The following is a 27790-nucleotide window of genomic DNA, read 5'->3' on the forward strand; positions in this document are numbered from 1 at the left end:
CTTCCCCTCCTAGGATATGAGCTCTTGGAGGATACTCTTCAAACTTCATGTATCTAGGTAACCCCACAGCACACAGCCCGGTGCCCTCAATAGTCAGTCTATGAAGGAATGGATGTCTGTATCCTGCAAATCTGAACTAAAAGGAAAAGTATTTGCCTGCTTTATACTCTTCCCCTTTTGTGGTTTTCTTTTTTTCTGATATTTGATCCAGATTTATTTCTCCAAGAATATTGAACTTTGTTTCAAAAAGGTTAATCAACTATCATCACTTCCCATTGTACCCAGCAGTCCTTGCACTAATAATTAGATATGTTTGATAGCGCATATCAGAAAAATGATCTTTCTCCCAGTTATCGTCTGGGCGATAATGACCTCCATTTTCCTTTCCTCATCTGACTGATCTTTCCTGTATGGCCCAGAGGAGTGTTTTGCTGATCTGCATGTCACATGGTTCCTCCTGTGAATGTGGTAGCACAACTGGGAAGTCCTTTCAGTGGAAGCACCAAATAAATTTCCTCCCTGGCTTCTGAGAATAAAGATAGCATTGTGAGAGAGGAAAATTCAGATTATTGATTTGCTTCATACTAAGACAAGAAATATGGATTACTCCACAGCAGGAAGAATCAAGGGAGGAGAATCAAAAGTGTATGATTTCCAGATCCTGGAGTTAGATATTTTTACTTTCTCTGTTATCTTTGAAGAATGAATTGGGTTCTCAAACAAGTAGCTTTTCAAAATTTAATAAGCTGATTATTTATTAGAGGAAGAACACTAATAAGAAAAAGAGGTCTTTTTACCTGAAGCTAAGAGTCTGACAATGTTAGTGGCCACAGTCTAACATGTAGTAAGATTACCAGACCAATAAAGGGGTTCAAATGAAAAAGGCAGCTGAAAAGAGCCTTGACAGTGGAGGAATGAAGGTCTTCATATGCAATTTTGTTATAGGCAATCTTAATCTAGGGTGGAATCTCTCTTCCCCCCCCCCCCCCACAAATCCTTGCCAATACTTGTTATCTCTTGTCTTTTTTAAATTAAGTTTTTAATTTTAAAATTCCAGGATAATTAACACCTCCTGTAATTTTGCTAATAGCCATTCTTCTAGGTATGAGGTAATATCTCATTCTCGCTCCCTCCATGACCAAGGCCAGCACGTCTTTCCAATTTCATTTACCACTGCTATCTTCCATGCACCATCACAGGTTTATTCCTGCTATCTGTGGTTTTGATTTGCATTTCCCTGATGATTTGTGCTATTAGTGCTTTTCATGTGCCTATTGGCTATCTCTACATCTTCTTTGGACAGTTGTCTATTCAGATCCTCTGTCCATTTTATAATCGCAGTTTGGTTTTTTGCTATTGAATTGAATGAGTATTTTATATATTTTGGACATTAACCCCTTATCAGATATATGATTTGCAAATATTTTCTCCTTTAGTAGGTTGCTTTTTCATTGTGTTGATGGTATCTTATGCTGTGTAGAAGCTTTTCAGTTTCTTGTGCTCCCCCTGCTTTGTTTTTGCTTTTGTTTCCTTTAACTTTTGGTTTTATACCCAAAAAACCATCACAAGACTGATGCCAAGAAGCTTACCACCTATGTTTTCTTCTAGTTTTATGGTGTTAGATTTACTAAAAAAAAAAAAAAAAAGAAAAAAGAAAAGGAAAAAAAATCTGCTTATAGTCTTAATTGGGTTCCCTACTGTAATAACTTGCTTTTCTTTTGTTGCTTTTAAGAGTCTCTCCTTGTCATTTAATGTCTAATAATTTAATTATAATATGTCTCAGTGTAGGTCTCTTTGAATTCATCTTGTTTGGTACTTGTTGGGCTTTGTGGATCTGGTTGTGTGTTTCTTTCCTCAGGGTACAGAAATTTTTATCCATTAATTCTTTGAAAAAGCTTTCTCCTCCTCTTGCTCTCTTCTTTCCTTATGGGACTTCTATAATGTGTATATTGATTTGGGTTTTTTTTGTATTTTTTTAACTTTTTAATTTTTTAATTTTTTATTTTTATTTTTTATTGGTGTTCAATTTACCAACATACAGAATAACCCCCAGTGCCCGTCACCCAATCACTCCCACCCCCCCGCCCTCCTCCCCTTCTACCACCCCTAGTTCGTTTCCCAGAGTTAGCAGTCTTTACGTTATGTCTCCCTTTCTGATATTTCCCACACATTTCTTCTCCCTTCCCTTATATTCCCTTTCACTATTATTTATATTCCCCACATGAATGAGAACATATAATGTTTGTCCTTCTCCGACTGACTTACTTCACTCAGCATAATACCCTCCAGTTCCATCCACGTTAAAGCAAATGGTGGGTATTTGTCATTTCTAATGGCTGAGGAATATTCCATTGTATACCTAGACCACATCTTCTTTATCCACTCATCTTTCGATGGACACCGAGGCTCCTTCCACAGTTTGGCTATTGTGGACATTGCTGCTAGAAACATCGGGGTGCAGGTGTCCCGGCATTTCATTGCATCTGTATCTTTGGGGTAAATCCCCAACAGTGCAATTGCTGGGTCATAGGGCAGGTCTATTTTTAACTCTTTGAGGAACCTCCACACAGTTTTCCAGAGTGGCTGCACCAGTTCAAATTTCTACCAACAGTGTAAGAAAGAGGGTTCCCTTTTCTCCGCATCCTCTCCAACATTTGTGGTTTCCTGCCTTGTTAATTTTCCCCATTCTCGGTGTGAGGTGGTATCTCATTATGGTTTTGATTTGTATTTCCCTGATGGCAAGTGATGCAGAGCATTTTCTCATGTGCGTGTTGGCCATGTCTATGTCTTCCTCTGTGAGATTTCTGTTCATGTCTTTTGCCCATTTCATGATTGGATTGTTTGTTTCTTGGGTGTTGAGTTTAATAAGTTCTTTATAGATCTTGGAAACTAGCCCTTTATCTGATAGGTCATTTGCAAATATCTTCTCCCATTCTGTAGGTTGTCTTTTAGTTTTGTTGACTGTATCCTTTGCTGTGCAAAAGCTTCTTATCTTGATGAAGTCCCAATAGTTCATTTTTGCTTTTGTTTCTTTTGCCTTCGTGGATGTATCTTGCAAGAAGTTACTGTGGCCGAGTTCAAAAAGGGTGTTGCCTGTGTTCTTCTCTAGGATTTTGATGGAGTCTTGTCTCACATTTAGATCTTTCATCCATTTTGAGTTTATCTTTGTGTATGGTGAAAGAGAGTGGTCTAGTTTCATTCTTCTGCATGTGGATGTCCAATTTTCCCAGCACCATTTATTGAAGAGACTGTCTTTCTTCCAATGGATAGTCTGTCCTCCTTTATTGAATATTAGTTGACCATAAAGTTCAGGGTCCACTTCTGGGTTCTCTATTCTGTTCCATTGATCTATGTGTCTGTTTTCGTGCCAGTACCACACTGTCTTGATGACCACAGCTTTGTAGTACAACCTGAAATCTGGCATTGTGATGCCCCCAGCTATGGTTTTCTTTTTTAAAATTCCCCTGGCTATTCGGGGTCTTTTCTGATTCCACACAAATCTTAAAATAATTTGTTCTAACTCTCTGAAGAAAGTCCATGGTATTTTGATAGGGATTGCATTAAACGTGTATATTGCCCTGGGTAACATTGACATTTTCACAATATTATTTCTGCCAATCCATGAGCATGGAATATTTTTCCATCTCTTTGTGTCTTCCTCAATTTCTTTCAGAAGTGTTCTATAGTTTTGAGGGTATAGATCCTTTACATCTTTGGTTAGGTTTATTCCTAGGTATCTTATGCTTTTGGGTGCAATTGTAAATGGGATTGACTCCTTAATTTCTCTTTCTTCAGTCTCATTGTTAGTGTATAGAAATGCCACTGATTTCTGGGCATTGATTTTGTATCCTGCCACGCTGCCGAATTGCTGTATGAGTTCTAGCAATCTTGGGGTGGAGACTTTTGGGTTTTCTATGTAGAGTATCATGTCATCGGCGAAGAGGGAGAGTTTGACTTCTTCTTTGCCAGTTTGAATGCCTTTAATGTATTTTTGTTGTCTGATTGCTGAGGCTAGGACTTCCAGTACTATGTTGAATAGCAGTGGTGAGGTGGACATCCCTGTCTTGTTCCTGATCTTAGGGGAAAGGCTCCCAGTGCTTCCCCATTGAGAATGATATTTGCTGTGGGCTTTTCGTAGATGGCTTTTAAGATGTTGAGGAATGTTCCCTCTATCCCTACACTCTGAAGAGTTTTGATCAGAAATGGATGCTGTATTTTGTCAAATGCTTTCTCTGCATCTAATGAGAGGATCATATGGTTCTTGGTTTTTCTCTTGCTGATATGATGAATCACATTGATTGTTTTGTTTTACGGGTGTTGAACCAGCCTTGTGTCCCGGGGATAAATCCTACTTGGTCGTGGTGAATAATTTTCTTAATGTACTGTTGGATCCTATTGGCCAGTATCTTGTTGAGAATTTTTGCATCCATGTTCATCAGGGATATTGGTCTGTAATTCTCCTTTTTGGTGGGGTCTTTTCTGGTTTTGGAATTAAGGTGATGCTGGCCTCATAGAACGAATTTGGAAGTACTCCATCTCTTTCTATCTTTCCAAACAGCTTTAGGAGAATAGGTTTGGTTTCTTCTTTAAACGTTTGATAAAATTCCCCTGGGAAGCCATCTGGCCCTGGACTCCTGTGTCTTGGGAGGTTTTTGATGACTGCTTCAATTTCCTTCCTGGTTATTGGCCTGTTAAGGTTTTCTATTTCTTCCTGTTCCAGTTTTGGTAGTTTGTGGCTTTCCAGGAATGCGTCCATTTCTTCTAGATTGCCTAATTTATTGGCGTATAGCTGCTCATAATATGTTTTTAAAATCGTTTGTATTTCCTTGGTGTTGGTAGTGATCTCTCCTTTCTCATTCATGATTTTATTAATTTGAGTCTTCTCTCTCTTCTTTTTAATAAGGCTGGCTAATGGTTTATCTATCTTATTAATTCTTTCAAAGAACCAACTCCTGGTTCTGTTGATCTGTTCCACAGTTCTTCTGGTCTTGATTTCGTTGAGTTCTGCTTGAATCTTTATTAACTCCCTTCTTCTCCTGGATGTAGGATCTATTTGCTGTTTTTTCTCTAGCTCCTTTATGTGTAAGGTTAGCTTTTGTATTTGAGTTCTTTCCAGTTTTTGAATGGATGCTTGTATTGCGATGTATTTCCCCCTTAGGACTGCTTTTGCTGCATCCCAAAGATTTTGAACGGTTGTATCTTCATTCTCATTAGTTTCCATGAATCTTTTTAATTCTTCCTTAATTTCCTGGTTGACCCTTTCATCTTTTAGCAGGATGGTTCTTAACCTCCACGTGTTTGAGGTCCTTCCAAACTTCTTGTTGTGATTTAGTTCTAATTTCAAGGCATTATGGTCTGAGAATATGCAGGGGACGATCCCAATCTTTTGGTATCGGTTCAGACCCGATTTGTGACCCAGTATGTGGTCTATTCTGGAGAAAGTTCCATGTGCACTTGAGAAGAATGTGTATTCATTTGAGTTTGGATGTAAAGTTCTGTAGATATCTGTGAAATCCATCTGGTCCAGTGTATCATTTAAAGCTCTCGTTTCTTTGGAGATGTTGTGCTTAGAAGACCTATCGAGTATAGAAAGAGCTAGATTGAAGTCACCAAGTATAAGTGTATTATTATCTAAGTATTTCTTCACTTTGGTTAATAATTGATTTATATATTTGGCAGCTCCCACATTCAGGGCATATATATTGAGGATTGTTAAGTCCTCTTGTTGAATAGATCCTTTAAGTATGATATAGTGTCCCTCTTCATCTCTCACTACAGTCTTCGGGGTAAATTTTAGTTTATCTGATATAAGGATGGCTACCCCTGCTTTCTTTTGAGGACCATTCGAATGGTAAATGGTTCTCCAACCTTTTATTTTCAGGCTGTAGGTGTCCTTCTGTCTGAAATGAGTCTCTTGTAGACAGCAAATAGATGGGTCCTGCTTTTTTATCCAGTCTGAAACCCTGCGCCTTTTGATGGGGTCATTAAGCCCGTTCACATTCAGAGTTACTATTGAGAGATATGAGTTTAGTGTCATCATGATATCTATTCAGTCCTTGTTTTTGTGGATTGTTCCACTGAACTTCTTCTTAAAGGGGAATTTTAAGAGTCCCCCTTAAAATTTCTTGCAGAGCTGGTTTGGAGGTCACATATTCTTTCAGTTGCTGCCTGTCTTGGAAGCTCTTTATCTCTCCTTCCATTTTGAATGAGAGCCTTGCTGGATAAAGTATTCTTGGTTGCATGTTCTTCTCATTTAGGACCCTGAATATATCCTGCCAGCCCTTTCTGGCCTGCCAGGTCTCTGTGGAGAGGTCTGCTGTTACCCTAATACTCCTCCCCATAAAAGTCAGGGATTTCTTGTCTCTTGCTGCTTTAAGGATCTTCTCTTTATCTTTGGAATTTGCTAGCTTCACTATTAAATGTCGAGGTGTTGAACGGTTTTTATTGATTTTAGGGGGGGGATCTCTCTATTTCCTGGATCTGAATGCCTGTTTCCCTTCCCAGATTAGGAAAGTTTTCAGCTAGAATTTGTTCAAATACATATTCTGGCCCTCTGTCCCTTTCAGCGCCCTCAGGAACACCAATTAAACGTAAGTTTTTCTTCCTCAGGCTGTCATTTATTTCCCTTAATCTATCTTCATGGTCTTTTGTCTCTTTTTTCCTCAGTTTCCCTCTTTGCTATCAACTTGTCTTCTATGTCACTCACTCGTTCTTCCACCTTGTTAACCCTCGTCGTTAGGACTTCTAGTTTGGATTGCATCTCATTCAATTGATTTTTAATTTCTGCCTGATTAGCTCTAAATTCTGCAGTCATGAAATCTCTTGAGTCCTTTATGCTTTTTTCTAGAGCCACCAGTAGCTGTATAATAGTGCTTCTGAACTGGCTTTCTGACATTGAATTGTAATCCAGATTTTGTAACTCTGTGGGAGAGAGGACTGTTTCTGATTCTTTCTTTTGAGGTGAGGTTTTCCTTCTAGTCATTTTGCTCAGTGCAGAGTGGCCAAAAGCAACTTGTATTGGGAAAAGGAGAAAAAGGGAAAAAGAGAAAAGGAGAAAAAGAGAAAGAAGGAAAGAAAAGAGAAAGAGGAAAAAAAAGAAGAAAAAAAGAAAAAGAGAAAGAGAAAAAGAAAGGGAAAAAAAAGGGGGTGGGGGAAGGAAACAAATCAAAAAGCAAAACAAAACAAACAAACAAAAAAAGAACCACGGGGGAGTATCTTCTGATTCTGTGTACTTTAAGTCCCTTGGCTTCCCCTGGAACTTGTCTGTCTAGCTGGTCTTCTGGAGGAGGGGCCTGTTGTGCTGATTTTCAGGTGTTGGCAGTTGGGGGAGCTGCTGTGCCCCTGCTTGGTGCAGGGCTCAGTGGGGGTTGTTTACCCTGTGAGTCCCCAGGAGCAACAGCCCCAGTGGCTGCAGCAGCTCTGGAAACCTGGATTCAGCTCCCGCAGGAACTACTCCATCTGCAGGGCCTGGAGGCTCCGGGGCGGGGCCGCTGATCTGCTCAGCTCGGGGCAGGAGCGTCCTTGCTGTCCTGGGCCCTCCCGGCCTCTGCTTGTCCCGGGGGAGGCCGGATCCTGGGCTGTGTCCCGGCGCCCTGTGCTCCGGGGCCTGCGCTGTTGGAGCGCTCGGGCTCCCCCTCTGCGGAGCCGCCGCCCGAGCCCCCCGAGCTGCTCCTGGAACCGCGCAGCCCCCTCCGCCCGGAGCCTCTTCCTCTGCCCGAGCCCCTCCGAGCTGCTCCGGGTCCCGCCGTGCGCGCTGCAGCCCTTAGGGAGCTCGGCGCACTCTCCTGGGCGCGGAGTTGCTGTTACTGTCCCGGGGAGCCCGAGGGCATCCTCGCCCTCCTGGGTCCTGCTCCAACTCCCCGCGAGCCCCTTTCCCCCCCGGGAAGGTCGGTGCAGCTCCTGCGTCTCCCGGACGGGGCTCTCCTGTCCTGGGGACACTCGCCCCGGCCTCAGCCCGGCTCCTCGCGGGGCCCCTCCCCCTTGGAGGCCTTTTGTTTCTTTCTTTCTTTTTCCCCGTCTTCCTACCTTGATAGAAGCGTGAACTCTTCTCACTGTAGCATTCCAGCTGTTCTCTCTTTAATTCTCAGGCCGAATTCATAGATTTTCAGGATAATTTGAAGGTTTTCTAGGTAATTTGGTGGAGACAGGTGACTTGGGGACCCTACTCTTCCGCCATCTTGCCCCTCCTCCTATATTGATTTGTTTGATGGTGATCCATATCCCTTAAGCTAATCTTCATGCTTTTTTTTTTTTTCCAACTCTGATTAGATGAAATCCACAGACCTGTCTTCAAGTTCATTAATGCTTTCTTCTGGTTGATCTAGTCTGATGTTGAACCTTTCTATCAATTTTTTTTTTCAGTTGAGTTGTATTCTTTAGCTCTGATGTTTCTAGTACTTTTAAGGTATTTTCTGTCTCTGTTGAAATTCTCCCTTTGTTCATGCCACATTTTCCTGAGCTTTTTTTTTTTACTGTCAGTTCAAACTCCTCTCAGGTAAATCACTTACCTCTGTTTAAGTTCAGTATGTTTCTGGATATTTATCTTGTCCTTTTGTTTGCAATGCATTTCCCTGTTTCTTTGACTCTCTGTGTTTCTGCACATTAGATAAAATAGCCACCCTTCTCAGTCTTGAGAGAGTGGTCTCGTGTAGGGGGTGAACCTGGTCTGAGCTCTTAGTTGTCCCTCAAACTTTTGTGATTGTTCAAGCCTCCTCCTCTGTTTTAGTGACTCTCAGTAATTGAAGGTGTGCTAAGACTTGTCAGTGACCTAAAAGGATGAGTTGCAGTTAGCACCTAGATGCAGGCTGATTAGAACCTGAACATTCAGGCAACAGCTGGGAAAATACATAAGCCTCTTCCAGTGAGAGATAGAAATGGGAGTTTTTGCCTGTACCCTCTGTGCTGGGTTCATATATATAGTCATAGGTGGGGGGTAGATAGGATGTTCCTGCATCCATTAAGAATTTTGTTTGCTAAAAAAAAAAAAAAAAAAAAAGATTTTTTTGTTTGCTACAGTGCTGTTGGACTCAAGAATAGAAGTTCTGTTGGCTGTCAGAGTGAGGCAGTCCAGGGACCATCCCTTGGGTGGCAGCCATAAAAGCTGGGGCACAGATATATGTAAAAACTCCTTCTAAGGAGACATTAGTAACTTGGAGTGGGCTGGAAGGAGCAGGTGGATTTGGTTTTTGTTTTGTTGATGGTTCCCTTCACTCTGCAAAAGCTTTTTAGTTTGATGTAAGCCCAGTTGTATTTTTTGGTTCTTGGTTTTGAGTGTTTCTGCTTTTGTCTTCCTTGGAGGAGACATATCCAGAAAAATATTGTGAAGTTTGATATCTAAGAGATTCCTGCCTTAAAAAAAAAAAAAAAGAGAGAGAGAGAGAGAGATTCCTCTTTTTTTTCTTTTAGGAGTTTTATGGTTTCAGGTCTCACATTTAGGTCTTTAATCCATTTTGAATTTATTTTGTGAATCATGTAAGAAGGTAAGCCAGTGTCCTTCTTTTGCATGCAGTTGTCCAGTTTTATCAGCACCATTTTTGGAAGAGATGGTTTTTGCTCAATTGTGTATTTTTGCCTTCTTTGTTGTAGATGAATTGACCACATAAACATGGGTTTATTTTTGGGCTCTCAATTCTGTTCCATTGATCGATGTATCTATTTTTGTGCTAATACCATGCTGTTTTGATTACTACAGCTTTGTGATATAATTTGAAACCTGGGATTGTGATACTTTCACTTTTGTTCTTCTTTCTCAAGATTGTTTTGACTACTTAGGGTCTTTTGTGGTTCCAGACAAATTTTTGGATTTTTTTTTTTTTTGCTATAGTTCTGAAAAAATACTGTTGATATATTTTTAAAGATTTTATTTATTTATTCATGAGAGACACAGAAAGAGAGAGGCAGAGACATAGGCAGAGGGAGAAGTAGGCTCCATGCAGGGAACCCGATGTGGGACTCGATCCTGGTACTCCCCAGGATCACGCCCTGAGCCAAAGGCAGATATGCTCAACTGCTGAGCCACCCAGGCATCCCAATACTGTTGATATTTTGATAGAGATTGCATTAATTTGGTAGATTGCATTGAGTATTATGGACATTTTAAGACTATTCTTCAAATCCATGAGCATGGTATATTTTTCCATGTATTTGTGTCATCTTGAATTCTGTCATCAGTGTCTTATAGTTTTCAGAAGATATGGTCTTCTGATAGTTTTCAGAAGATAGGTCTTTCACCTCCATGGTTAAATTTAATCCTAGATATTTGATTCTTTTGATGTAATTGCAAATGGGAATTATTTTTATTTCCCCTTCTGCTATTTCATTATTAGTGTATAGAAATGCAACATATTTCTGTATATTGATTTTATATTATACAACTTTTCTGAATTTTTATTTTTTTAAAGATTTATTTTAGAGAAAGAATTATTTTAGCTAAAGAAAGAGTGTAGAAGGAGGAGGGACAGAGGGAGAGGGTGAGAGAAAATCCTAAGCAGGCTCCACATCCAGCATAGGGCCTGATGTAGGGCTTGACCTCATAAAGATAATGACCTGAGCCAAAATCAAGAGTTGGATATTCAACTGACTCAGCCACCCAGGCACCCCGAATTCATTTATTAATTCTAGTAAGTTTTGGTTGAGTCTTTAAGTTTTCTACATAGAGTATCCTGTTCTCTCCGGATCTTGGCAGTTTAACTTCTTATCAATTTGAATGCCTTTTCTTTTTCTTATCTGATTGCAATTGCTAGGACATTGAATAAAAGTGGCAAAGTGGACATCCTTGTCTTGTTCCTGATCTTAGAGGAAAAGCTCTGTTTTTCAATATTGAGTATGATGTTAGCTGTGGGTTGTCATATATGGCCCTTATTATGTTATGTTCTCTCCATACCCACTCTGTTGAGTTTTTATCATGAATTTACATTGAATTTTGTCAAATACTTTTTCTGCATCTATTGAGATGATCATATGTTTTTGATCCTTCCATTTATATGTGTGGTATATCACATTGATTGGTATATATTGAGCCATCCTTGCATCCTTGGAATAAATCCCACTTGATGGTAGTGTTGTATGGTCTTTTTAATGTATTTTGGAATTTAGCTTGCTATTACTTTGTTGACAATTTTTGCAACTATGTCTATAAAGGATACTGGCCTGCAATTTTGTTTTTTGGTAATATCTTTGGTTTTGGTATCAGAGTAATGCTGGCCATTTGAATGAACTTGAAAGCATCCCTACCTCTTCCATTTTGGGGAATAGTTTGAGAATAGGTGTTAACGCTTCTTCAAATATTTGGTAGAATTCACCTGTAAAGCCACCTGGTCTTAGACTTGTTGGGAATTTTTTGCCATTCAACTTTCTTACTAGTAATTGGTCTATTCAGATTTACCATTTCTTTCTGATACAGTCTTGGAAGATTATATGTTTCTAGGAATTTATTTCTTATAGTTTGTCCAATTTGTTGGCATATAATTTTCTGTAGTAATTATTTTTTGTATTTTTTTTATTTTTTGTATTTCTGAGGTATCCATTGTAACTTTCATTTTCAATTTTCAGTTTTTTTATTGATTAGTTGGCTAATGGCTTGTCAATTTTGTTTCTTTTCAGAGAACAAGTTCCTTAGTCTCATTGATCTTATTGTTTAAGGACTTATTTCTTTCCATTCTGATCTTTATTATTTCCTTCTTTCTACTAACTTTGGGCTTTATTCTTCTTATTCTAGTTCCTTTAAGCATAAGGTTAAATTATTGACTTGAAAGTTTTTCTTGTTTCTTGAGGTAGGCCTGCATTGCTGTGAACTTCCCTCTTAGAACTGCTTTAAGCTGCATCCTAAAGATTTTGAACTGTAGGGTCTCCATTTTCATTTGTGTCCAGCTAGTTTTCTGATATCCTTTTTTGATTTCTTCATTGACTTACTGGTTGTTTAATAACATGTTAGCCTACATGTGTTTGTGTTTCTTCCAGTTTTTTTCTTCTAATTTCTAGTTTTATACTGTCCTGATCAGAAAAGATATTTGATATATGTTTTCTTAAATTTATTGAGACTTGTTTTGTGGCCTATATACCTTGAAGGATGCTCCACATGCCCTTGAATATTCTGCTCTTTTGGGGTGGAATTTTCTAATATCTGTTAGGTCCCTCTGATCTAAAGTTGTATTCAAAGGCATCGTTTCCTTATTCATTTTTCCATCTGGATGACATATCCATTGATGTAAGTGTGTTAACATTCCCTACTATTATTATATTACTGTCAGTTTTTCCCTTTATGTCTGTTAATACTTGTTTTATATAGTTAGTTGTTCCTAAGTTGGGTGCATAAATATTTACAATTGTTATATTTCTTCGATTGATCCTTTTAACAATATGTAATCACTTTTTTTTTTCCTCCTGTGATAGTCCTTGTTTTAAAGTCCATTTTTTTTTAATTTTTATTTATTTATGATAGTCACACAGAGAGAGAGAGAGAGAGAGAGAGAGGCAGAGACATAGGCAGAAGGAGAAGCAGGCTCCATGCACCGGGAGCCCGACGTGGGATTCGATCCCGGGTCTCCAGGATTGCGCCCTGGGCCAAAGGCAGGCGCCAAACCGCTGCACCACCCAGGGATCCCTTTTTTTTTTTTTTTTTTTTTAATTTTTGTTTATTAAAGTCCATTTTATCTGAGTCTTAATATCCCAGTTGTGGGGTTTGTTGTGTTGGTGGAGGGGGGGTTGGCTTCCATTTACATGAAATAATTTTTTTCTGTATCTTCATTTTATTATTTATTTAAGGATTTTATTTATTTATATGAGAGACACAGAGGGAGAGAGGCAGAGACATAGGCAGAGGAAGGAGCAGGCTTAATGCAGGGAGCCCGGTGTGGGACTCGATCCTAGGACTACGGGATCATACCCAGAGCCAAAGGCAGACGCTAACCGCTGAGCCACCCAGGCGTCCCTGTATCTTCATTTTAGTCTGTATATGTCCTTAGGTCTAAAGTGAGTCTTTTATAGGCAACATATAGATGGGTCTTTGGGTCTTGTTCTTTTTATCCATTCTGTGTCTTCTGATTGGAGCATCTAGTCCACCTCTGCCTGTATTTCTGCCTCTCTCTCCACTCTGTGTCTTTCATGAATAAAATCTTTAAAAAATAATAATAAAAGTAATTACTGACGGGGGAGACTGGATGGTTAAGCATCTGCCTTCAGCTCAGGTCATGATCCCAGGGTCCTCTGATAGAACACTACATCAGGCTCCCTGCTCGGTGGGGATCCTGCTTCTCCCTCTGCTTCTGCCTGTTGTCCTCACTGCTTGTACTCTCTCTCTTCCTCTGTCAAATGGATGGATAAATTTTTTTAAAAGATATTTCAAAAAAATATATTTTAAAAAATAATGTAATTAATGATATGTACTGTCATTTTAACTTTTTTCTGTTCCTTTCTCTCTTGCTCTCCTTTGTGGTTTGATGGCTTTCTTTAATGTTATGCTTAGATTCCTCTCTATTACAGGGGTTTAGTTACCATTGGGTTCATAGACAACATCCTATGTGTGTACAGCAGTCTACATTGAGTTGATGGTCACTTTTCAAATACATTCTAAAAGCATGAAATTTTTACTCCTTCCACATTTTATGTATACACTGACTAATTTTTGTGTATATAATTTGTTACTACTTTGTGTTTTAATTTCCTTACTAGCTTTGTCATTGATCTACTACTTTTACTATATGTTTACTTTTACCAGCAAAAGTTTTTCCCTTTGTAATTTTCAGCTAGTTATGGCCTTTTCTTTCCATTTATAGAATTCCCTTTGACATTTCTTCTAAGGCCAAATACAGTGTTCTTGGTTGTAGATTTTATCCTTTAGGCACCTTAGTTGTATCATGCCACTCACTCTGGACTATAAAGTTTCTACTGAAAAATCAGATGATAGCCCTATGGGGGTCTTCCTTGTAAGTAACTGTTTGCTTGCCAATTTAATTAACAGTATTGGTGTGGATATCCTTGGGTTCATCTTGTTTGGGGCTGTGTTTCCTGGACTGGAGTTTCTGTGTCCTTCCCCAGTTTAGGAAAGTTTCCAGATGTTATTCTGCCCCCTTCTCTCTCTTCTCCTTCTGGGACCCCTATAATGTGAATATTATGGTGATGATGTTGCAGAGGTCTCTTAATCCGTCATTATTCTTTTTGCTCTTCAGCTTGGTTGCTTCCTGTTATCCTGTCTTCTAGATCCCTGATCCATTTTTATGCATCCTCTAATCTGCTCATTCTACTAGTCTATTGCTCATATCAGCTGTTGTATTCTCATCTCTGGTTTTTATTTTTTCTCTGTTGAAGTATTGAGTTCATCCATTCTTTTAAATCCATTAGCTTTACGACCCTTACTTTGAACTCTATCAGGCATACTGCTTATCTCTATTTTGTTTAGCTCTTTTTCTCTGATTTTTGTCATCTTTAATTTGGGACATCTCCTGTGTCATTTTGTCTATGTATTAAGTAGGTCAGCTATGTTTCCTGATCTTGAAAGTAGTGGCTTTCTGTAGAAGGGACTCTGCTGTAAACTATCCCTAGTCACTAGAACCAAGCACTTCAGGGGTGTTCCCTGTGTGGGCTACATGTGCACTCCTGTGTGGCTGGGGTTTGTTCCCTGTGCTGCTGGCTTAGAGGCCTAGCTGCAGCCACCATGGGCTCGCTGGTAGGCAGGGTTGGCACTCAGCCCAGCTATCTACATAGTAATGAGCCACTGTGACGATGGCATGGGTGCTGGTAGGGAGAGTTTGCATCCCTCCCTTGCCCCCTGCCCAGGGAAGGTCCACAGAGGAATGACATAATGGTGCATGTAGTGCTAGCAAGGCAGATGAAGAGTGCTAGAAACTCCTGAAAGCCTCTGGCTGTCTAGGCTGGGGAAAGTGTAGAAAAATGGTTCCTTCCAGCACTTTCATTTCTAAAGAAAACTGCAGCTCCCTATCCCACTGGCACGTATCCTGAAATTAGTAGGATCTCCATATAGTCTGGTACTTTTCAAACTATGTCTTTCAAGCTTGGGCTGTTATTTAGCTTCTTGGTTTTTTAAGGGTGGAGACTCACTTTCTTACAGCCCTCCAGCTCTCCTGAAGTTAAGCTTTGTTGATTCAGAGAGCCAGATGTGTGGATACTCCCCTTCCCAGTGCCGGTCCTGAGGGCTGGGGATATACTCAGTGTGGGCTCTGATCTCCTTGCTCTTCTGTGCTTACGATGTCCCTCCTATTTGTGGATAGTTGTGCTGGGATTTGGTTCCATGTCGCATTTCTGCTCCTCCTACCCTTTGCAATGTAGCCTTCTCTCTGCTATGAGCTGTGGAAGATATGTTAGTCTTCAGGTCATCTTCAGAATTAGCTGCATAGATGATGTTGTTGCCTTTGTGGGATGAGGCAAACTTAGGATCTTCCTATTTGGCCATCTTCCTCTGAGCTCTGGAAACTGTCTTGAATTCCCTGTGCACGCCTGTGTTCCACTTGGGTCTGGAACCACTTGTGTTTTTACACCTACTAGTGTGTTTCCACTTTTGTTACAACATAGACCCACCATCTAATTTGATATGCAGTTCGATTTCTCAGCCACTCATGTTTTTCAGAGGAATACTGACATCTACTACTGGTATTCAGACTCAGTGGAGTTTATGCTAAGTGGCAGAAGCAACTGCAATTGCTTTTCTTCTTTCCCCCAAATATTGGGGGTGGAGGAGAAAGGGCACTCAGAGGCTGGTTTGTATTTTTTAAAAGTTCCACAAGTGATTTTGGTATAAGAATATTAAAGTCTTTAATAGATTTGCTTTTTATCCTATTGTTTTTAGACTAAATCAGAAGTAGAGTTGCTTTTCTTATAAACATCTTTAATGAATAAACCAATTTTTAATTTAGATATTAGCGTTGTGATTTTTCTCATAGGTATCATCTTTAAGAAATGAAAAGCGAGGCTCATCATATCTCATCTCTGCCCCAGAAGGTGGTTCTGTGGAATTTGCCGACCAGCATTCTCAGGGCACAGGAGCATATTACATGGAAACGTACTTAAAGAAGAAGCGTGTATACTGAGCTAAGTTCTCTCCATATAATCTCATAAGGTTTTTTGCAGTATCTCTGCTGTTCATCGCTGCCTTAACTACATTCAGACTAGCCATATCCTTTCAATACGGGTTTCTAATTTCCCAGAAGGAACTGTATTGTGCAGCAAGCAGAATTGCCAAATAAAAACTAAGTAGCAATAAGACAATTGAGGACATTTTCCATTAGAATTAGATGCATCTTAATTGGTATTAACTTATAGCCATTGGAGAAATTAACAATGTTCCAATATTCCTTATTTAGGACTGGGAATAATTTTGACACCATATATAAAAGTATGAAGCAATAACTGGGAAACAGTCCTGTTTCCTGAGCCTTAGAAGAATGAGTTTTTTTTTATGCCAATGTGCATTTCAATCTACTTTTCCTAGAACAAAAGAGTGCAACTACAAAATGCAGTGGTGGTAATGTTATAAAGATGCTCTACATGCAAACTAAATAATTACCCCCACATCAGCCCTGCAATATAAAACCCAGAGTGATGTCCAAGTTCTACACAACAGATGCTTTACTTTTAATGTTATCTACCATTTATACTTTTTGGGAAAAACAAGCTATTTTTTTTTAAAAGTAGCTTTAGTGAATAATTTCAGGGGTTGGCAGACTACACCCTGAGGTTAAGTTCAGTTCTTCACCTGTTTTTATATTGTCTGCAAGCTAAGAATGATGTTTACATTTTTAAATGAAGTAGAACAGATTTGAATTAAGTACTATGAAATTTAAATTTCAGTGTCCATATATAAAATTTTATTGGAACACAAATATGCTCATTCATTTACATACTGTATGTGGTTCCCGGTGTGCTGTAGTGGCTGTGCTGAGTAGCTGTAACAGAGACCATTTGGTCTGCAAAGCCTAAAATATTTACTCTCTGGCCCTTGATGGGGGAATGTGTGCTGACCCTGCTCTAGGAGCACTAATTCCCTAATCCTTTAACTTCTGCAACAGGCTAGTGGGTGGCAAGTGATGTCGGTTTCTGAGTCTGATTTTATGGCATAAACTAGTGATGAACAAGGCCTGTTTTGATCCTTGAATGTCCTATTTCCACCATACAGTCTATACTGCTCTTTCTGAAGGAACATTATGAAGTAAGAGTGTAACAACTCAGAGCTAGTAAGTTATACCTCACTTTCTGCTTTGTCTCTTAGTCTTGTGTAGTGTTAGGCTGAAAAATTATCTCAGCTGTTTAACTCAATTTGGCAAGAATTGCATTCATTGCATATTACTTTTGACATCACCATTTCCTGAAGACTTTGGTATTAAACACGAGTAATCCTTTGCCATCTAGAAATTTTCAAGTTTATTCCTCATTACGAATCTCAATGATCCTAGTGTTTTTGAAATCAGATAATTAAATCTAATTCAGGAAACTTATTTTTGACTATGACCTAAAGCAATTGGCCTATTTCATATGTTGTTAACTTCTAAGGACTAGCATCACTCAGTTATGACTCAGCAGATGAATAATGGTTTCTCCATGTTCTGCACTTCTCCTTTCCATTTCCTATTGCATTGAAAATCTTCAATGCTTAGTCACACCTTTCTGATAATATAAACAGAAGATGGTGAGTTTTAAATCAGAGCTGAAAAATGAAACAGGAAGAGGTTGAAAAAACCAAGATATTTTGGATTATAACACATGTGGACCTGCCATCTGTATGGGCTTGTGCCCATTATCATTGGACAGAATAGATAAGTACAAATCAAATGGCGTTTGTAATAAGGACTATTACCAAACTCCCCCTGCAAAGTCTATACTGTTATTTTTCTATGTAAACAAATTGTTTGAATGCTTTGAAAATGAAATCTTAATATTAAAAGGCATATGCATGTGAAGTCTCTAGTATATTTATTTGTATAAAGAGTAAACAAAGTGCATATAGAATAGCCACAGGTTTGACACAGACAGACACCTTGGTGATGTAGGGTTATTGAATAAATTTAAATGGCAAGTTTATTGTTGCCATTGCATCAATCCAGAACTCTTTTTCAGGCTCAAAAGGTGAAAAGTAATGATATCAAACAAATGCTAGACAGCATTAACAGAAAGTTTTTTCAGACTCTTGGTCATAAAGTTCTTATGGTTCACATTGAATCAGAGAGTAGACATTTTTGATTACCCAGCTACCTCCAAGCAAACTGAACACTGTCTAATAGAACACTGACTGGTTGCATACAGCATCCAAAACCAATGCTGGAACAAGTGGTAGAGTTATAAAAGGATATACATGAACATTTCTTAAAAGCACGTATGATAGTATCTGAGATCTTTATATTGTTTAGGAAAGCACTGGCACAGGCTTGGTTCTCAAGAATTAACATGCAGCAAAGTATCTATTCCACAGCTTTCCCCCTGGGTCTGCCCAGTTTTCTCAAAAATCCATAGTGCTGGTCACCCACGGGGACAGGAGCAAAGCCACTGAAGAAATAACTCAAAGTTTAAATCCTACTGGTGACGGGAATACACTCATCTTTGTATAGAAACAATAGTCTACTAACTAGTATCTAATATTTCAAGAATGCTTGGTTTATCACTGTATAGATATTGAAATTTGAGGGTATGCTGGAGTATTGGCTAAGTCCATCAATCTTTATCTGCCAGGAAAGCATTTCAGATCTACTGGCAGCTGGGAACAAGTGCTTCTGGCTGCTCTTTGTGTTTTCTGGTGCTCAATTGTGATGGGAAGCTAGCCAAACAAAATGGTGGTATATGTTCTTTCCAAAAGGAGGAGTGCTTAAGTGCCTTCTATTGTTTTGGTTGTCCTTGTTTGTTATTGGTGCCAAATTTAAAGAGGAAAATACTTATGCATAATAAGCACCACAGTGTGCCTTACATACCCAAATACAAATTTTTTTGCATTAAAAATTCTTTTAAATGGCTTGGGTATTGGTTGGGGAAGGAGGACTTGGTACACAGGAGTTTGAATGTTATTCATGCTTATTTTAAAAGTGCTTCAAATCCTTCAATAAGGTTCTGAAAAGTTGTCCGATTAGATGGCTGGAATTCCCAGCATTTTCTCATAAGTTGATAAACCTGTAAGAAGGGGGAAAAATCAAGTTAAACACTTTTTGGGAAATGTAAAAGACTTTCCTTATTATTCAAAATATTATTTACAAATGATAGGTGTCATTTCCTATCATTAGTTTCAGATGTAGTTTTCAGTAATTCATCAGTTGCATCTAACACACAGTGCTCATCACATTTCCTATATCTTGAGAAGCTCACGACTCGACCTTCCAAAAAGTCCAGGTCATTACATCTCCATGTAGACTCTAAGTACATCTCAAATAGTCTAGAAAACTAAAGTGATTTAGTCATAAATGCTACTGACTAAAATGCAATTACAGCTGACTCTTGAACGACATGGATTTGAACTGTGCAAGGTCCAGTTATACATTGTTTTTTCAATAAATACGATACAGTGCTATAAATGTATTTTCTCTTACCATTTTTTTCTCTTGTAATCAGTAAGCCTCCTGGTCAACAGCAGACTTAAGTTTGGGTAATCAAAAGTTACATTCAGATTTTCAAATGTGTAGGAGGTCAGTGCCCCTACTCTCGTGTGGGGGAAGGGTCAACTCTATATGTACTTGTCACAATCAGGCTCCACCAGAAGATGTTCCTTTAGGGTGCTCAGTGAGGTCAGCCCACTTCTGGATGGAATTCTTACTTTAAACATAACTTATGGCTGTCATTTGCCCCACAAGATGATTTTTCATCAGATCAAAGAGGTTTGATCTGAAATTCAGCTTCAGAAAATTATTTCTTCCCACTTCAACCCTACCCCTGAACACTTGCTGGATAACTCAAGCCTTAACAACACCACACAAATTGAGTTTATTACTGTAAAATGACCCACAAATACCTCTTCTGGACAGTGAGGTGGACAAGGCAAACGTTTTCCTTCTTTTAATGTATTCACAAGTCTTGTTACTGTCATCTGGCCATGAGTTGGGCCTATCATTTTCAGAAACAACTATGTAAAATAAAACCAAACAAAATATTTAGCACATATTTAGATCAACATTAGATGAAGGTAAAATTTCTAGAATTAAATGGAAATTAAATAAAAGTCCAAAATCTTGATTAGCTCTCAATGATTAGTCTGTAATCTCTGTCAGACTCCACTAACTATCCCTTTCCCTGGCTGAACAGCCTGTCCCAGTGAAAATGATCTCATTTATGAATACCTGAGCCTCAACAAGGCCCTCCCCATTGGCTCCCGCATTCTCACAGGAAACTGACCCTGGACTCTTCACACAGGTAAGATCCTTGAAAGCCAGCTATCATTTTCTAGAACTTGGGCTCCTTATGAAATGAGGACTTGAGAGAGCCACAAATAAGTGTCAAGTGACACTTTCCATTGTAACACACTAACTGGATGCCATTTAAGAACAAAACTTGCACATTTTCACTGGGTGCTAGGTTCATATAAAGGGACAAGGAAGACTTACCGCCATGGGGCTGGAATCTGAGTCACAATAAGTAAGCAACTCATGCAGGGTCACTCCAAACGACCAGACATCAGAGGCGATATAAAATTTACATTGAATTAAACATTCAGGAGCATACCTGAAAGAAAGCAGACCATGAAATCTCTTCATTTCTTGGGAAGGATATTCGAACAAACATTACAGATTAAGTCCAAAAAAATTACTTCTTTGGCTTTTCTTAGTATTTAATACATTAATCACAGCTATCCTGAAGCACACATTTGATGTGTAAAACAATGCCATCTCAGGCTCTCTGTAGCATGTATTTGCTTTAAAATATTAGACAGTTTGTGCTCTTCATTGCACAGAGCAGGTACTGTCCATGTAGAGGAGGCATGGAATGACAGGCCCCAGGTGTTCTTTGCAAGTTCAAAATTAGTCACTAGCAGTGACCTCCCTGTGCAGGTTTCTTCCAAGGTCAACTGTTTCAGTGGATGACAGCCAACTGCCCACGCCAGAAATGGAGGCATCCCCATATCCAGTTTCCTAAATATTTAAACCTTCTCACTTCTCTTAAGCCCCACTGTCACTGTCCTAGTTCACATCCTCACTAGCTCTGGCTGAATCAGATTCCCTTGGCTCCAATCTTGTTCCCCCTCCATCCACAGTGATCTTTTTAAAACAAAAGCTGCCATTTGTCAAGCCTCCAGTGGTATATCCCAAAGCCTGCGGTGGAGTGCCGCCTCCATAACTCGGCTTCCAGGGCTCTGCGTTAGCCAGTCCTTGAGACCTCCTGCCTCATGATCCAGCCACAGCTGACACACATCCTGGGATATTCACTGTTCTCATCTCATCTTTTTACCATCCTTACAAACCCCCATGGATCTTTTAAGATTTTTAGAGAGAGGCAGAGACACAGGCAGAGGGATAAGCAGGCTCCATGCCGGGAGCCCGACTCGGGACTCGATCCCAGAACTCCAGGATCGCGCCCTGGGCCAAAGGCAGGCGCTAAACTGCTGAGCCACCCAGGGATCCCCCCCATGGATCTTTAAAGTCATAACAGGACTTCCAGAAAACCAAGCTTATATGCAGCTACCATCATGAAATTGGCTGCCCAATCCATTACATTCTAAACTCGGTCTACTTGTTCACCACATATCTCTAAGTACCTGGCATAAATAAAGTAGGGCCCTGATACATATTTATGAGTGAGGGAAGGCTTAGGCTCCATGAGTGGGAGAGATGTAGGTGTGGGTCTATGCGGGACGCACCTTGGAGGTGCTGGTTTGTTCTATAGGCGTGGCACAACAGAGGTTTAACCAGCTTCTCCCTTGGTGCTCCAGGCTGAGAGGGCTCAGAGTCAGGATGTGGCCTTCCAACCCAGACACTCCAATGATCTGTTGGCAGATAGCTGAGTCCCCCCCTGCACTGTGGTCCGCTCTCCTGTCGGGGATCTCCCTGAATCATCTGTCTGTGCCTACCTTCCTCACCTCATTCCTACCCCTTCCTCCTACCTGCCCTCTAAGCCTCCTGTGCATGGATGTGACCCCTGCAACTGCTAACGGTTTTATGGACTGTGTCAGATGAATGCCCTCTCCTGGGAAGCTGGAAATGCTGAGCCACCAGGTGGAGCATCCTTCACTCCTTGGAAGATGGTGTCATATGAGCCTCTGGCATTTCTATGTGGGTTGGTTTCAGCGAAACAACCTAAAAGGTGTTTCTTAAAGGCAAGGATCAATCAATTCCAAATGTTCTAAGTTGTTTCTAACCTTGACTTGGGCAGGAGGAATAAAAGACATTAACATTAGATTCAGTTACCAAAACACAGGGCTGTCCCGATCATCCTTGACTGTGTAGTACTCCTTGTCAGTTTCAATTGCTTTGGTTAAACCAAAGTCTCCAATTTTCACTTGGTGTTCACTCTCAACAAGGACATTCCTTGCTGCTAAGTCCCGGTGAACATATTGCCGAGAACCTAAATAGTCCATCCCCTGAGAAGAGAGAAGTAAAGGTAGAGTGTGTTTCCTAAAGGTCGGTTCCGGTTCTGTTTTGTATCCATTACTGCTTCACAAAAAAGCATAAATGTCATTTCGTTTACCTAGCACTCATTTTTTTTTGTTTTTTTGTTTTTTTAATTTTTTTTATTTATTTATGATAGTCACAGAGAGAGAGAGAGAGAGAGAGGGCAGAGACACAGGCAGAGGGAGAAGCAGGCTCCATGCACCGGGAGCCCAACGTGGGATTCGATCCCGGGTCTCCAGGATTGCGCCCTGGGCCAAAGGCAGGCGCCAAACCGCTGCGCCACCCAGGGATCCCTTTTTTGTTGTTTTTAATGCAAGAATAATAAGGCCAACCCAATTCAAAGAAATATACATTAAATCAGCCATGTTAACAAATCAGTTTTCTTAGTACTGGCTGATTTTCATCCAAATCATATAGAGCAAAATGAACCCAGGTACAATTACTGTAAAGCTTCCCTCTTGCAGTCTAATCACAACCCAATTACCCTAGGACAGAGCGCCTGATTTTTTCATCTTTAACATTTTTTTTTTACCTTACAAATCTGAACAGCATATTTTAACTGTTGTTTGAGGTTAATTTTGTTCTTATTCTTTGGAAGATATTCCTTAAGACTTCCTGAAGGCAGAAATTCCATGATGAGCTTAATACCATTTCCTCCTGTTTAGAAAAAAAAAAAAAAAACACAACACACCCATCACCATGAGGTTGCCAGATGAAGGAACTGTGGGAGAGTAGATGGTACAGGATCTGTAGACGCAGGCCCTGAACTGATTTCAGTGTCACCTCTGAATCACAGGCAAGTTACTTAACCTCTTAAGCTCTAGAACCTCACGATCCTCAGCAATTAATGGAGATAGTAAGACTCATGTACATAACATATCCCAATCCTCAGCATTCACCAAGCTAATAGAGTGATCTGCAAATCACTGCAGATGGCTGATTTTTTGAAATTATGAGCCACATAATTTCATTAGCTATTTTAGAGTACAATATGTACCATATAACTCTATACTGAGGGACCCAACCACACATACGACTGTGAGGCCCCAGAGTTCACAGGAAGCATCCCTAGGGTGTTCAGATGGCCCAGGTAAGGCTGAGGGCACTACCTGCACAGCACTGACTTTAAAACCCCAGACAGTTCTTTAGTTTTCAAACCAATCCCACTCTGCACAACATACCGTCTTCTGTACAGATGCCTTTGTACTTCACAATGTTCTCATGATAAAGGTTCCTTAGAATTTCGATTTCCTTCTTCAGATCAGCTATGTGGTTACCTCCACTCTCAGGCTTCAGGGATTTGACAGCCACCTGCTCTCCAGTATTATCCCCCTCAGGGTCATACCTGCAGAGCTCAACCTTCCCAAAGTGGCCCTACAAGGAAAAATACGTGCGCTTGATGAGAAAAACCCCACAATGGGTTGGCAGGAACACTTAGATGAGGCTGGCTTCTTGTGCTGTCTCCATAAATGCCAGGGGAGAGCAGCACAGCCTGACCTCACAGGCAGCGAGCTCCTACCCAGCCTCTTCCTGCCTACCACAGCCCCTTCCTCTCGTCTCACATGCCACCTCCTCCATTACTGAGCTAAGACAAGAAAGCACCAGGGGACTGGTGAACCAACACATCAATCCCAGTTTCCACGTAAGTGTAACCCAACAGGAAAAGGAAGTAATTGCCGGACCTGCAGGACAACTCTGTGTTCTCTGACAGCCGTGGGCCCAGGCCAAAGGACAGGCACCACAATGTAGCTGAAAAGAGCACTGCATGAAGAGTGTTTAGAAGATGTGGGATCAGATCCCAATCAAGCCACTAGATAGCGATGTGGACCCAGTCACCCAATCTTCTGAGCTGGCTCCAGAGGTGCTCAGCATACACAGTAGCAACGGACTTTCAGGGATGGTGTGAGCAACCAAGGACACTGTGCCTAGAAAGTGCAAAGTGCCCAGAACAAAGCCTTGGCACAGAGAAGATACTTGGTGTGGGACACAGTCTGTGTTCACTTAACTGAACTACAGAAAATCTGTACAAAGATACAAATCGCACTAGCTTTTCTGGTTACATTAACTGTTAGGAAACTCCCATTTGAGATCCAAGGGAAAAGCAGATATTCTATCTGGCCTGTGTAGTAAATAATCCCTCATTTAAGCAGCCTCGCAGGATATAAATACCCAGGAAAGTCAGGGATTTTTCTGTTTCTACCACATCTATATCTATTCCCCCATATCTCTCCCTTTCCATTCTCTTCCATCCCTCAGAGAAGAATCAAGTCTGGAGGGAGCAGACCAACATCTTGTGTACTTATCCAGCTACTTGGACAGGCAGGTGTATGTGCGCTGTCACCATGTGTCAAATGGAGAGTCCCTTATGATTCAACTGGCCCAGGGCAAATGCAGTCAGATGCCTTCTCTCCTAAACTGAGGCCCGAAATGAGAGAGTGGAGTGGCTTTGGATACAGAGAGGTGACACGGTCAGCAGGGGACTCCAGCCTAACTTGCCTCTCCCAGGTCACGGATCCTCTTCAAGAACCGCTTTTCAAAATGTGTGGGATCCACTTCGGTTGCTGGCTTTCTTTCGGAAACAATGTCTGGATCTAACGGGAGAAAATAAACCATATTAAAAAAGTGACTGCCATTCACGGGCTCTTCATTACTCACCCGCTTCCCTGGGCACTGGCTGTTCTCACTATAGAGCACAGGAGTGTCTTACTCTGCTCTTCCAGTTTATTGATGTCTCTCATGATGGCTCGGAAGAAGGGTCTCTGGTTGGGGTCATAGTTCATGCAGCGGGTCATAAGGTCAGCCAGCTCCTTACAAGATGGTGTCACTGGCCGGCACCGGCTTTCGTAGAATCTCTCTTTCTATAAAGAAGAAAACCACATGGAAGAAACCAAAGAAACCACTCACTAACCTTTCAGCCCCAGTTACCATCCCTATTTAATTCCCAACAGCTGTGCTTGAAGATAGATTTCATAAGCATGTGTTACTGTTGCCTTATTTTGGCTTGGGGAAATCTTAGTCTCCACACAAAAATCCAAATTCAAGGAAGATGGGCAGTATAGCAGTATAGCCCAGTCCTGAACAAGCTACATTCCACTGAGGTCATGCAACGTTCCTGGAATACAATTTGGCAATATGTATAACCTTCAGATTCTCCAAATCCTTTGACTCATTAATTCCTCAGTGGCCCTATTGAATGACTCAGAAATAAGTCAGATATAAACAAAAATTTATGTTCAAAGATAGTCCCTGCAGAATTAGAACATTACAAATTTAAAAACAACCTAAATGCCAAATATAAAATTAATTAAATGTGAGGTTAATGAAACTACTAAGTTTGTAAAATTGGAAGACATTAATAGTAAAGTACACAGGATATTAAAAAATACAGCCTATATAACTATATTTAGGATAAAGAAACTCAACAAATATCTGTGTTAATTTTGCTAGTAGGTGCTTAAAATCTGAGCTAAAAAGTATTATACTATTCTACTGAACACATGCTGTGTGCCTGACACCCTGCATGCATTATTAATCTTCATAATAGCCCTGCAAAGTAGGTGTTGTTTATCCCCATTTTATAGATGATAAAACTGAGACTCAGGGAAGGTTAGTGACACTTTTGAAGTTACATAGCCAGTAAGCCTTTGGAGGAGATTCAAATGGACATCTACCTCTTCCTACAACATGAGGCTTCCCGAGAACTCCCAAGATGTCCACTAGTGCTCAAGGAATCCTCAGTTGGCTCACACCCTGGACTGCAACTGCTCACCTCAATCAGGGTCTTGTCTTTCAGAGGGATCTCGCCATTGTAGCAGATTTCCCACAATGTGGTTCCAAAGCTCCATTTGTCAGCAGCCACACTCAGGTTCTTGGAGTCTTCAACACACTCAGGAGCAATCCATGGGATTCGTTCTATGCACTCTGAAAAAAGATGGGAGATATTTCCAGATCAGTTCCTGGAATCGCCTGGGGAGTAAATCGCTGTCATTGCAGCAGGCACTATGAACTAACGAAGAAACTATTTTAAGCAGTGTTTTCCAAACATGGACCATGGCTACATTGGTCCCATGGGGAGCTTGTGAGAGGTGCCATCTTCTGGGCCTCTCACTCTGGCACTTTAGATGCACCAGTCTTAGGGCCAGCAGGTATGTCTGTTTATCACCTGCCCCCCAGGAGGGTCATGCAGGGCCAGTCTTCTGAAGCTCTGGCCACAGAAACAGCAAAGTACTCCCAGGTAGAGGCCACCACCCTAGGGAAGGAGAACAAAGGCTTAAGAAAGAAAAGACAGGAAGATGGGCCCATATGTGCAAAGTAGGCCTAGGCTAAATCTCATGCACTCCTCACGGTCCTCCTGCAACACTATGCTTGCTCAATGCGCGAAAGGACAAGGGAAGATGACAGGTGAGGCTGTTCTACATCATGCTTGCACCTGGCTACTTCCGCAGCCCTGTTCCAGCTTCTTCCCAAGACCAATATCTGTACAGATACCCCTGCTGTATCCAGGGAAATGCCCCTTAACAAGTGCTGTGGTCTCTAGCAGCACTCTTCTGGCTCCTGCTGGAAAGAGAGGCAAGTGGGCCATTCTTGAACTGGGCATTCACAGTCAAGCCCACCTCACTGACCTACAAGGCTCAGATGAAACCCCAACGCCTCTCTGAGTCACCCTCTGACCCCAACTAGATGACATCTCTTTCTGAGTGTACACAGCATTTTACTGGCTTCTCTGTGGGGTACTTAGGCTTTTCTACTTGCCCTGGAGTCACCTGTGTCTATGTCTCAGATGCTTGCTGAGGACAGGACCCTTATAGATTCAGGGGCAAACCTGTGCAGACTGTTGGAAGTTGGGTGGAATGTAAGCACCATGCAGGCACTAGAGGATGCTTCCCATCCTCCTTCTGAGGAGGGGATGACTTAGGTCTTACTTGTAAGCCTTGTCTTCATCCTGGTTCTCTTCCAAACTTAGCCCATTTTTTGAATTCCTGAGCAACACTCTAAGCGCCAGGCACTGTGCCTGGTGCTAGAAATTGCTGGCCAGCACCGGCCAGGGCATGAGGCCCGGGGGCATGCTGATGTCCTGTATATGGCCTATAAGGCTAAGATGCAGAGTACAACTCATGCAGCGCTGGTTTCAGCATCTCCGCTCCTAAGCCTGTCCTTTCCTGCGGAGCCCCATAGCTCATGGTAACCTCATTCTAAGCATGCAGGACCACAGCAATCACTCAGGGACCGCCCCCCAAACTGCCCACCAACTACAGTTGAGGACC

General features: G+C 40.9%; 2 protein-coding genes across 7 annotated transcripts in view; one reads left to right on the plus strand and one right to left on the minus strand.

The window, feature by feature from the left end:
- RAVER2 (ribonucleoprotein, PTB binding 2) overlaps positions 1–25152 on the plus strand; it is a 98516-nt gene extending 73364 nt beyond the window's left edge. For 2 of the 3 annotated variants that reach the window (XM_077892142.1, XM_077892140.1), the window contains exon 13: positions 15894–16032. Coding sequence is in view for 1 of the 3 variants with exons in the window: in XM_077892139.1 (XP_077748265.1) it covers positions 15894–16040 (147 nt within the window). In the remaining 2 variants the exon portion in view is untranslated. Of the gene's footprint in view, positions 1–15893; positions 17184–20226; positions 20335–24782 lie in introns of those variants that run through there. The other variant, XM_077892139.1, reaches the window with a different exon arrangement.
- JAK1 (Janus kinase 1) overlaps positions 17903–27790 on the minus strand; it is a 155564-nt gene continuing 145676 nt past the window's right edge. For all 4 annotated transcript variants that reach the window (XM_077892135.1, XM_077892137.1, XM_077892136.1 and 1 more), the window contains 9 exons: positions 26296–26447; positions 25234–25384; positions 25023–25117; positions 23708–23900; positions 23059–23183; positions 22323–22495; positions 20526–20643; positions 19937–20047; positions 17903–19104 (listed from right to left, as the gene is read on the minus strand). In XM_077892135.1, the coding sequence (XP_077748261.1) occupies positions 19009–19104; positions 19937–20047; positions 20526–20643; positions 22323–22495; positions 23059–23183; positions 23708–23900; positions 25023–25117; positions 25234–25384; positions 26296–26447 (1214 nt within the window). In that variant the 3' untranslated portion in view covers positions 17903–19008. The remainder of the gene's footprint in view (positions 19105–19936; positions 20048–20525; positions 20644–22322; positions 22496–23058; positions 23184–23707; positions 23901–25022; positions 25118–25233; positions 25385–26295; positions 26448–27790) is intronic.

Source organism: Canis aureus, chromosome 3 (genome assembly GCF_053574225.1).
Source record: "Canis aureus isolate CA01 chromosome 3, VMU_Caureus_v.1.0, whole genome shotgun sequence".
NCBI classification, from domain to species: domain Eukaryota; kingdom Metazoa; phylum Chordata; class Mammalia; order Carnivora; family Canidae; genus Canis; species Canis aureus.